Genomic DNA, 12,343 nt, shown 5'->3' with positions numbered 1-12,343 from the left:
CAGCACCTTGCAGTACTGGCCTCTGCTGTGGTTTCATATCAGTCATAACCCCTCCCCCCCAAAAAGGCAAAATAATGTCTTCCTTGTGAAGAACGATGCTTTCATAATCTTGTAATAATTTTACTTTCACTATTATGCAGTTATTTAGTTACTGTTTTATCTCTGTATGAGACTCATGACAAATTTGAATATTTCAACATTTCTAAATGTTAAGAACATCAGCAGTATGATGAGTAAACTGTACATACCAGGCAGCATCATGGAATGTTCTTGGAATTGTTCCAAAATGCCCTTCAATCTCTCAGTATCCTGCAAAAGTACAAGGGATTTCATCTGCTGAAGAAGTCTCACATCTGAGGAAGCCATGCTGTGAGATTCAAGATGTTGTAAAATCTCTTGGACGGTTGCTGAACTCATAGGTGAATCTGTGCATTTTGATTTATCTGAACAAAGAAGGCCAGATAAATTTAGGAACTTTCTCCATATTTACTGAAGATTAGTTAATTACCTTTACTTTTAAAATACATTTCCGTCCTTAAAACCAATACTATGCTGTACTGACATGCAGCCTATTTCTTCTTAGATATTAAAATAACATGATAGGCAGGAAGATGCTGAATATGAAAAGTAAAGAACACGCCAATAGGACTACCAATGAATTGTGAGAAATCTAAACTCACCACCTAGCTTTTCTAATAAGAACAATTGTGATTTATGCTAAAGTAGGAAGGTCTAAGGAAAAAAACTGGACTATAGTCAAAGCAAGTGTCTGTGTACAGTACACACACATTTTTATAGATATACATATATAGAGAGAGGGTCTGCTGTAAAGCATTTTGGAAGACAACTGGTTATCTTATTCCTGCATATTAATATTTATGCTTTGAAAATATATATTATAGCATGCAATAAAACTAGAAAGGAAACTATGATTTTTCATACTGTGCTGTTGCTTCTTCTAACTTTTCCAATTCCAGTACCTTTGAATGGTTTGTCCCTATAAGCCCCTCTAGACAGGCCTTCTTTAAAGTTAGCTTTTCTAATAAAAACAATTGTTAGTGATGTGTTTAGATTCCTCCTCATTAATCTTTCTAAGAGAAATATAAAGGTATAATTTAATATGGCCATTGGTAAATGATGCTGAAAGCAGTGGCTTCCAATTTTATCTAAAAATGGGGAGGGAAATGGGGTGGTAAGGTACCCATTGAGAAAGCTTGTGATAAAAGCAAACAGCATAATTTCAGATCTATATATAACCCCCCGTTTGCCTAACAGGCAAGTTAGTCATACTTTGATATGTACAAGTGACATATAATCCATAACATAGGTTTGCTTTTGCCTGACAATTTCTCTTTTGTGAATAACCAGGTCCATGTTGGGTTTACTGTCTGCTCTGCAGCTTTGGAGTTAGGACCAATCTGTCAATCGCTGACAGAATTTAGCTTTGCCTATTTTGGAAACTGACAGTCTGAATACTTTTTATTAGAACTGCGCAGCCAACACAGCTATGGGAAAGTGAACAGGATTCCATTCTGGCTCAATGAATTGTTAATTAAGAGTCAAATTCTACTCTCAGGGTACATTTGAGCTGAGAGGTGAGTATCTCAGCTTGTGTAGATATACCTGCACTAGCTCTTGTGTAGATATACCTGCACTAGATAGCACTTGGGCTAGCTGCCTGAGTATGTATCTAAGGTGTCTGGGTGGGTACACAGGTCTACATGATCTATGAATCACAACTCCCAGCTCAAATTTAGACATACTCCTAGTTACAACAGTGTAATTCTAGAGTAACTCCATTAAGGCCACTTAGATTTACTCCGATTTAAACAAGAGTGTAGTTTAGTCATACATTCTAATTGCAAAATCTTTATTACTGATGACAATATATGAGCCTGAAAAATTGTATTTGGTTTTCATATAACAGGCTTAGGCCTTGTCTACACCACCACTTTACAGTGCTGCACTTTTGTCACTCGGGGGTGTGAAAAAACACCCCCCTGAGCGCAGTAAGTTTCAGTGCTGTTAAGTGGCATTGTAGACAGTGCACCAGCGCTGGCAGCTACGCTCTCTCTTTGAGAGCTCTCTCCCAGCGCTGGTGCCATGATCACACAGCCATGTTAAAGTGCAGTGGCAGCAGCGCTATAACATTACTAGTGAAAACATGCCCTTAGTATACAGACCTGAGATAGAGTAGACATCTTTTTATGTGTAAATTGAACACATTTTATCTGAAAGTCATTGAGGAAAAGATAAATATGAATTCCTCAAATGCCACTTTTACAGTCATTTTTCAAAGCTCTCTATACCTTAAAGATGAATTTTATGAGACCGGGGTCTGACATCTTTGGCTCATGATGGACATTTTATATGCAGGCAAACTATTTAAAATTCTCTACATAGTTCCATGAGGAATGTCAAAGCTGTGAGTTGTGAAAAGGTGACATTACATGTCCCAGTTTTAAAGCTATGTTCTGGATCCCAACAATGTAAACAACAGTATTTTGCACTTACAAAGCATGTTCCATTCTTCATTATACTAAATTGCTTTAGAATATGCACAGGGAATCACTTCACTCATAATTAAGTCACTTCACTCATCACTAGTCGCTTCTGAAATGGATTAATGACAGAAGCTCCATAGAACAATACTTCAGTAGGAGGACAAGGGAAGAATATTGTGTCCACTTGAAACAACAGGGATTTGCTTGATCCCAGTCACCTGAATTAGAATATAATAGGACATCAGATCTAACACCTTGATAGTCTTTTGAAGGGTGCTACAGCATCTTTAATGGCCACAGGTTACTAAAACCTCAGCTATGCATCTCATCCACAAGATCCTCAGGCCCTCCAGTGAAGCTCCTACTGTGCTTCCCCATTTCCTCTAGGTCACTGGTAAGTTGGAAAGTCATTGTAGCTCTCCCTGTTCATCACAAATGAATCAGACACTGGAGAAGAGGGAGGCTTCCAGAAAAGTAGGTTGGAAGATAAGGACAAGAAAACTCAGATTAGAACAGCAATTACTTCTCTAATTTGAATGTGTCTGACATCAAGCAATTAATCTGGATGTTCATTCACAGAAGAAGAAAAAACAATTTGGATGATTTAGCACTTTTTATCCAAGGTTCACAAAATGCATTACAAAATATTATACACGTTGTAAAGATGGGGAACCAGAGATCTGACCTTTTACATCTGGGCACCTACTTGCATATTTAGAGACCTAAAACAGGGAACTGAGTTTTAGAAGTGCTAAGCACTTGTAGCTCTTACTGACTTCAATGCAGTTATACTAGCAATGGATATACCCCATTCTATATAGAAATAAAAAGCATATTTTTTCCCTAATTTCAAGCTCTTACTGGAAAAAAAAAAAAAAAAAGGTTGGTACATACTGTCAGCAAAATAGATTTCTTGCGTTGCCTTCAAGAAGTCCAGAATGCCATCTGCTTTTTCATATATGTCTTTAAAGTATGCTCCTTCACAGTTGTCCTTCTCAGGCTGGTATGTAAAATCCACACCAGTGGTTTTTGTTAGCATGCCAGCTGCTCTCATCTTTTCTTTTTGCCGTTTCTTTTTCATTTTCCTCTTTTTGTTTTTGCTTACTTTTGTGCCGTCTGTCTGCTGCAGCTGTACATTATCTTGAAACAGAGTGTCATGCTTCCCAGATTCTGTTTGTTCTCTACGTAAATTATCAGGATTTCCAACAGTGTTCTTTCGTTTCTTCCTTCGAATGCGCTTTTTTTTGGGTTGTCCATGAGAATCCTCCTCTGTAGGTTTAAAAGAGGCATATTAATCACTTTTCCCCCCCAGTTCTGACTTATGTGAGTATCCCTAATCTTACTCTCTTTCCTCAGTGTGGCTTTCAGTACTACCTATCAATGGCACTTCTTGAGTCCAATTGGTCCAGAAAAAGAAATTACCTCACCCACTTTGTCTTTCTAATACCCTGGAACAAATACTGCTACAACAATACTGCAAACATCTTCTTGAATGCATCAGACAGGAAGCCCAGTGTCTCTCTGCTTCCATTGCTGACGGAGACTTTACTTCTTTTCATCCCATCGGTATGAAAGGCCTCAAGACTCATGGCCATATTATGAATAGCCTTACATAGGGAAGAGGACAAAAGAGCATCCCTCCCTCACCAAGCATGGGGGCACAACATAATGAGAGCGGAGCTTCTGCTAGGCTACCACGGGTGGCTGATAACAGAGCCAAGACCCCACTTGTCTGAACACCAGCTAGTAGGGCTGACGAAGCACAGAAGAACATTGTGTGCAATACAGTAGAAACGATTGATGGAGCTCCTGTATGCCCCAACTGTAGGGCTGTGCCTTAAAGGCACAATTTAGTTCTCAGTCTTTGGCTCTTTCCTCTTCTCCATTGATACCACTGATAGCTCTAGCCTTGGTCATCACCTTTATGGGGAAAGACATTTAAGCTAACAATGCCCTTGACTCACAATTGTTGATCTCTCTAACTGCCTCTCTTGACTGTCATTCCCTGGCTATAACACTAACTTCCCTACTGCTTCATTTTTTAAAAGGCTGAAATGTCAAGGGGATGAAGTCCCTCTTTCTGCTTCATGCTCCTTTATTCAGAGCTTATCTTTGCAACCAAAGCCAGAATTCTGAAGTCATCCACAACACTGAACTTGCCTCCTCTCCCACACATCACCTCGGAATGCAAGTCTTGCCTGTCACACCCACAGAAGATTGCCAAAATCCACCCTAACTTTGACTGTGCTGCTGCTGAAATCCTTATTTATGCCTAAAATAATTTCTTGTCTAATTAACTGCAATTCTCTTTTATGGTCTATTGACATCCTTACTCTCTTTAAACTTTAGGGGGCCTTGAACACTGCTGCCATTCTACTGTCTCACTTCAGAAAGCAAGACCATTTAACTCTTATTATCTTTTATTTTCACATTTAGAATTCAACTGAAAACACAGGTTCTGGTTCTCTGCAAGCTAGTTTTACACCAGTGTTACTCTGCTGAAGTCAAAGGAGTTTCTCTACTTCATTACACTAGTGTTATGCTAGTGAATCAGGTCCACACTCTTGGTTGCTGTGCACACTTTGTCCACTTGCCTCTGACATGCACAACTTGTCTGACCCTCCAATCTTGGCCTCTATTTTCTCAGTAGCTGGGGACTTTTCATTTGTGCTTCCTCTTTTGTCTCGAACTCCATTAGCTCTGAGCCACTTTCTCTCTTTTAGTATCACTACAAGACCCTCGGTTCCTCTTTAGCTATGGATGACTCACTGCAAAGACATTTTTGATACCTTCTATGAAGGAGGCTGTGGAGCATTTCAAATGCATGACATTTGAGCTAAACATCTTTATGTAGGATTTGGACATATGGGATGTAGGAAAAATACCGTCTGTGTAGCCCTGGAGGAGTAAAATATGAGAGCTAAAGGCAGGGATGAATGGGGGAAGAAAATATAAGCAAAGCATCAAAGTTACATTTTAAGATCTACTTCGGCCTTGACTGGATTCACTTTGCAATAAGAAGTAAATCCTATGGTAAAATTTGATAACTTTTCTTCTCTGAAATTACTTAACCCTCTGTTTACATAAGCACATCAATTCTGGATCATGAAAGCAGCTGTAAGCTCTTTCAGCTGTCAAATGCTCCAAGACATTTATAAGGTAGCCTGAGACCATTAAGGCTCAGGGCAGCAATTTCATACTGTGGAGCAAGGCACCCACAAAATGCTTGAGACCGCCATGAAAAGGTCTCAAAAGGGAGGAAAGGGCTTAAGATAATAGAAATTTTGAGTCAAGTCCAAAGGTTTTCCTATCCTTTGTAGCTCAGGACAGGAGGAGGTCTGGAGACAGCGGGGTGAGCAGGCAGAATGAACTGATTCTTCTCTCATGTATACTGGGCTACCCAATGGTGTGCTTCCACTGATTTCAATGGTGTCACACCTGATTTACACCAGTGTAAGTTAGAGCAGAATCAGACCCAGCATTTTTATAAGGTGTACTTAGTTCTCTTCATCTTTCTGAAGTTAAACTTCCTGTCCTCCAGTCATTTCTTGTGGGCCTTTTCTGAACATCTTCCAGTGTTTCTACATTTTTCTGGTATTATAGTCCAAAAAAGACTGAACTTGCCACTTTGCTTGATTACTCCATGGTACTCCCTGCTTGCCCATCAGGATGTGACATATCACATGCACTGACCCCATACATGAGACATTTAGGGTTAAATTTTGCCACCTTTACTTACTGACTGATTTCAAAGGGGCTCTCTGAGAAGTAAGATACTTTTAAGGTGAGTCCAATATATTAGAATCTGACCTTTCCTAATTAGCAAAACTTACCAGCTTGCAATACATATTCAAATTTCTGAGGTTTCACTCTAAATTAATTTTGATTGATCTGTTGCACCATATATCAGTTTGTAGGGCTGCTCGGATTCTTTGAAAAATTCAAGCAACATAAATTTTGCTGTAATAACTTACTATTGATTCAAGAAGTCTGTTATTTCTGGGATATTAGTAAATTCTGATAATTTATATTGTATAAGCAATTCTAATAAGAACATGTTAAATAGGTAGTTAAATAGAATACAATCAATCATAAACACTGCTTCTGACTGAAATAAAGGGATCAAATCATTAACATTCATTAGGATGAATGGATTCATTTACACAATATTCTTATATTTGCAAGTCCAGTTTAGGCCTTCAAGGAAAAATAGAAATGATTATAATAATAGTAATGATTTTCTGTTGCATACTGACTTCATTTATTAATTGATATTCTTATGCATTCATCCCCATGGCATCTGGCCACATGACACAATTAAATACAAACTTGTATTTAAACTGTACACACCAGGCCTGACAAATACTCCCCATTTCTATGTCTTCCCCTGGCCTAACCATAAGGAGAAATTCATTGATAGCAACTGAAAAGATGTGTCTTGTACTGCCACCTTAATGTCAGTAAAAAGTCTCTGGTGGATCAACACATCTAAATAACCTCCACTGAAACACCTAACTTTCACTCCCACATGGAGACTGAGTAAATCCACAGCAGATGGGTTCACTCACTAGCGAAAGAGGTGGTGCCTAAGACAGATGGGTCCTACACCACATACGAACAGATTTTTACAGCACTGAGCACCCGCAACTCCTACTAACTTTAATTCAAGTTGTAGGTGCTCCCCACTTCTGAAAATCAGGCAGGCAGACCTTTGAAGATTAGAGTCAATAGCACTCCAAACTGATAGAAAGACATGGACATCCTATGTAAATTTGAAAACCTCCCCTACAGCGTGCTAATATTGAAACAATCCAAAGCAGGAAGGTTGCTGTGTTCTTCACTAGCTGAAGCTTCCTAGCGGTTTTCCTAGTGTGCATTAGAATAATACAACATGGTGGTAACAAGGGCATAGAAGACTATGACAAGGAAGACAAAGCTGCACATGGTTCAGTACAAACTCAAGAGGGCACTGTGATTTTTCTTACTACTTATCCCCAAAAAAGATAGCTATGTACAAAAAAAGTAGAGATGGGGAAAGATGAAAAGTCAAGTGTAATGTCTGACGAAACATAGTTCTTCTACATAACAGGTTTATGAAAAGAGTCTTTTAAAATGCATTGTTAGGGACAGATACTGCAACTGTAGCAGTCAACTTTACCATATTTGCGCAGGAACTTTCTAATTCACACAATGGGCTTTTTGGAAGATGTCTGTGGTATTTATATTCAGAGAACAGCATTCATCGTTTGCTCAAATGAAATCAGTTGTGTCTATTTTCCATCTGTTTTAACCTGTTTTTCCTTCCCTGTCATTACATATTTTTCCATGGTGCACCAAGCAGTAACTGAAGATGAATTACATTTTGGTTTAGGTTGTTTGTGGTGAAGAGCAAAAAAAGTAGGCAGACCTAAAGATTCACAATCTGGGGATAAGTGGCAATGAAGGTTAATGCCAGGTTTCTATGACAATCATTATCCTTTTTTTAGGGCTACTGAATCAGAAATGCTGTAAAGGTACCAAGCTGCGGGTGCCCACAGAACTTTCACAACTTAGCAGCTGCAGAGCCTAATTGCCGCTAAATAGGGAGAGTCTTTTCTTAATAAGATTATGTTTTTGTATTTGAAGGGAAAGTATCATCAAGTTTGTGTGGTTGCAGGGTTTTTTCCCCCCAATAATACCACAGGACTCTGTGGCTTTTTACAAATTCATTAGTAGGAGCTCTCTCTCTGCAGCCTGTGGATTAGTGCAGCCCAGGTTTGCATGAATTAAGAACATATAACATGAACTAAACTGAAGCTCGACAAATTCAAATTAGAAATAGGACACAGTTTTTGCAGTGACGATGATTAACCATTCAAAGAAACTAGCAAGAGAAGTTGTCAATTCTCTATCTCTTGATGTCTTCACATCAAGATGGAATGCCATTCTGAATTTATGCTTTAGTCTAACATACTTATTATTTGGCTCAATATCAGGGTAACTAGGTGAAATGTAGTGGCCTGTGATATATAGGAGTTGAAACTAGATGATCTACTGGTCCCTTTTGGCCTTCAACTCCATATAATTGTGAAGTAATAAAACTGAAGACATTTTAAACATTTCAAACCACACATATTTTCAATAAAAACAATTTGATTTTCTTCTAGTTTTGTAGGCCATGGATTAACATTTCAAAGAGTCTTCTTTACAAGCATTTTTTCAGATTCGGTCTTCAATGAACTGTAAGTTTGAAGAACCCAAAGAGTTCCCATTTCCCTTGAAAAATAAAACAGAAATTATGAAAAGACAGAATATTAGAACACTTGAGCAGCATTTAAAATTAGCATTTTCAGTTAGTCAGGATAAATTGATGTAGAATATAAGGCCTAATTTGGACTAATGGACTACAGACTATTAAATGACAAGTGATTTAATGTGGAAAAATGTGATATTTATTTAAATTCCTGGTAATTAATAGTATGAAGGACAAAAATTTAGTTCCAATTTGAAAATGATTTCTGAAAGACCAATATGATATAGTTGAACACTAAAACTCTGCCCTAATTTATCAATTTTAGTTAATTTATTGCATTGTACTAAACTCTACTGATTTTTAAATTTCTGACAGCATGTCTAACTGTTAGTTACGGTGTAACCTTGTTTATGATGTAGTTCCTAAGGCTACAATTAGTAATTTTTAGCTGCCAGTATAGCCATTTTTAAAAGAGTGGAGAATGAAGTATAATGGAATATTATAAGGAATGCAAAGCTTCGGAGTATTTTTATTTTGCAGTATCTCCTCCAGAAGGCTTGTTTTGTGCTGTTAATTCAGATTTGGATTGAAATTTGTAAACATATAAAATAGTGAATGAAAACAGGCATGCTTCAAGGTGCAGGGCCAGCTATTTCCTAACACTGGATATTCAAAGTTAATTTTTTTTTATTAAATAGTTTAAAATGTACAGTTAAGTTAGAAACTTCTTAACATAAGCAAAAAGACATGGGTGCGGAGGCACAATGCTACATTTACTACACCCCAGGTGTATTCTGAGAAATGGAATGAAGAACATCATGGACCAGGGCCTCCAGTGGTGTAAACTGGCATAGCACCAATTTATGTCAACAGATCTATGTTGATTTACAAGCATCTGAGGATTTGGCTCAAGAATCTTCTGCAATGATTTAAATTTGTTATGAATGTACACATTTATAATTTTTTTAAACAACTAAAATTATTTTAACAAATATGTGGATTCTAGTCAGGGATATACCATATATATCCTGTGTAAAACGCTACTGTGGTGATCTGGAGTTGGGAGTATTCAGTACTTTGAAAAATCAGTCCCGAGGTGTCTCATGTTGGGTACCCAAACACAGAGGCACCTAAAGTTAGCAGAGTCTTGGAAGTGTTCACGTGTGGCAATTCTGCCACGTGCAGTGCCCCCTTAGCTCCCATTTACTTCAGTGGGAGCTGGGGTTGCTCAGCACCTCTTCCTTTAAACACCAAGGAGATGGACTTTATCATCTCACTTCAGTGATATGGCACCATCAGTGAAATAAGATCCCTGCTGTAATAAGGGAAAATACACAAACCTCTCTGAGTTTGATATTATACTTCATATAAGCCTAAAAATATGGCATCTGCATCCAAAATAAGGCTTTTCACATTACATATTTAACACCATAAACCAAGATTAGTGGTGATGCTATTGCTTTTATTATTTACTGGAGCATTGTCTAACATCTTTATAGACTGAAAATGTGTCATCTTTTCCACTTCATACTATTTCAACTATCAGTGGCCATATAATTTTTACAAGCATGCACAGTAATTCTTTTCACTTTTCTGATATTCTGTCTACATAGGTATTTATAAAGCCAATTACTGAAATATCTGAATACTTCACAGGCTTTAAGGAGTTAATTGGTTCTCCCAGCTGGCTCATGATTTAGGGAAATATTGTTATCCCCGTTAGGAGGGAATTAGACCCCGCAGACAAGATGGGCAGGTGGGACTAATTTAAGAATCCTGCATCACAGCCTGGTTTTCCAGAGCTCTGAGCTGCTTGTTGACTGTGGGTCAATGTCACGACTTAGGTAGCTTTGCGCATGCCTACCAGCAGAAACGTAGGCAACTGCTGAGTAGTGGCTTTAAGAATGGACTCATTGCCTAAGTATTTCTGTGAATTTGGCCCTTGATCTTTCACCATGGAAGCCAAGGGCAGGTTTGTCATTAACATCAATGGGCATATGATCAGACTCTGACTGACTTGCTCAAGATCAGACAGGAAGTCAGGGGTAGAGCTGGGAATGGAACACAGCCCTCCCAAATCTCAGTCCAGGCTCTTAAGACAAGGGCATTCTTCCTCTGCATATTTGCACACACAGAACTGGAGAATTGGGGTAACAGACAATGATATGTGAGGAGATTTGGTACCAAAGAAACAAGGATCTAATTTTTTAAAATGTATTACTATATGCGTGTGTGTAGCTTGGGAAATATGCATTTTGTAGAGAGTTCCTTGACTTAGATCTGATTCTCTCATTGTGTGTACCATTCAGTATGCAGTTAATAGTAAAGACTTCCTTAGTGATAGGGAAGAACACAAGCTTCAGAGGAAATCACAATTCCTCTGGTTTAATTTTAGTCAGATTTCTTCCACTCTGAAAATGAGAAATGGAAAATAGTTAAAGACAGCTGGAAACTGAAAGATGATTTGATTTTGATACACCAAGACAGCAGGCCAGAGTGTTTCTTCTAGCATTTACCCATCAATCCTTTTGGATTATGGTGGATTACAGTATTTGATTGGTCTCAAATTACAACTGCCAAAGCCCATTATTTAGAAGATATAAAATCTTTACCTTGCATCGTTTATTGTACAATATCAACCTATAAGGACAAGAATGGGAAACGAGGCACAGTCTTCATGCGTTTTTCACCTTTATTGTCCTAAATGCCATACTGAGAAACGGATGAAGTTTTTATTCTCTAAATTGGTGACTCATTAATAAGCAGCCTGTTATCTACATCAGGTACAAAAATACAGAATGTAGTTATGTGGTTGGAGGTCTGCATCCAGCGTGAAGATTGCCTTGTGGCAGCGTACAGGTGCATTACTTAACATAGCGAGAAGAGAACTCTTTCTCTTTCGTCCTTTCTGACCTTTCAGCAATGTTTAATACTGTGTACCACAACAGGCTGACGTAGTGATTGTGACAGCACGTAAATTTGGTTGGCACTGTTCTGACCTCCTTCTCATTGTAGCTGCTTATAGATTTGTTAGTTTTTATGGGTAGCTTCTCATCCGATCTCTGTTACTAGATTTGGAATTCCCCTTTGCTATACAAGTTTGTCAGCATTTATATGCTGCCTCTATCATTCATTATTCACTCTTAAAATAAGCTGATGACACCCAGCCACATCTAGCATCTATTACTGTTTTCCTGTTCCAGTGGCTTGTAGAAGTATGGGACATTACAAATAAATGTTTTAACAATATTGATCATCAGCTTAACCCCCCCCCCACCCAAGACTCACTGTCAGGTGGTCTGTCACCACCCTGATTTAACACATTTTAGGAGGTGTCTGTTATGCTACCCTGCCCAAACATCTTGGAGTCCTTTTTCCTTCTTGTTTATCATTTGACATTATTCTTTCAACATTGGAGTGAAGAGTGTAGGGTTTCCCCATTTCCACAAAATATGAAAACTTTCAGAATTGCTCCAGTAGCATGATATTCAGAACTGTCAGGACTTCATTACAACTCAAGTAAGGCATCTCTAACTTGATTTTCAATGAAGCTACACGTGTTCAGAGTGGTGCTAGGGTTACAAATCACATTACTGATGTGCTGTGG

General features: G+C 38.3%; 1 protein-coding gene across 5 annotated transcripts in view; it reads right to left on the bottom strand.

Annotated features, from left to right (window-relative positions):
- The window catches only part of ERICH1 (glutamate rich 1), a 111,504-nt gene that overhangs the window by 13,223 nt on the left and 85,938 nt on the right, over positions 1 to 12,343 (bottom strand). For all 5 annotated transcript variants that reach the window (XR_007774037.1, XR_007774035.1, XR_007774038.1 and 2 more), the window contains 2 exons: positions 3,399 to 3,773; positions 249 to 443 (listed from right to left, as the gene is read on the bottom strand). Coding sequence is in view for 1 of the 5 variants with exons in the window: in XM_050950946.1 (XP_050806903.1) it covers positions 249 to 443; positions 3,399 to 3,773 (570 nt within the window). In the remaining 4 variants the exon portion in view is untranslated. The remainder of the gene's footprint in view (positions 1 to 248; positions 444 to 3,398; positions 3,774 to 12,343) is intronic.

The sequence above is a fragment of the Gopherus flavomarginatus genome, chromosome 4, assembly GCF_025201925.1.
Source record: "Gopherus flavomarginatus isolate rGopFla2 chromosome 4, rGopFla2.mat.asm, whole genome shotgun sequence".
Classification (NCBI taxonomy): domain Eukaryota; kingdom Metazoa; phylum Chordata; order Testudines; family Testudinidae; genus Gopherus; species Gopherus flavomarginatus.
This window is presented reverse-complemented; position numbering and strand designations above follow the sequence as displayed.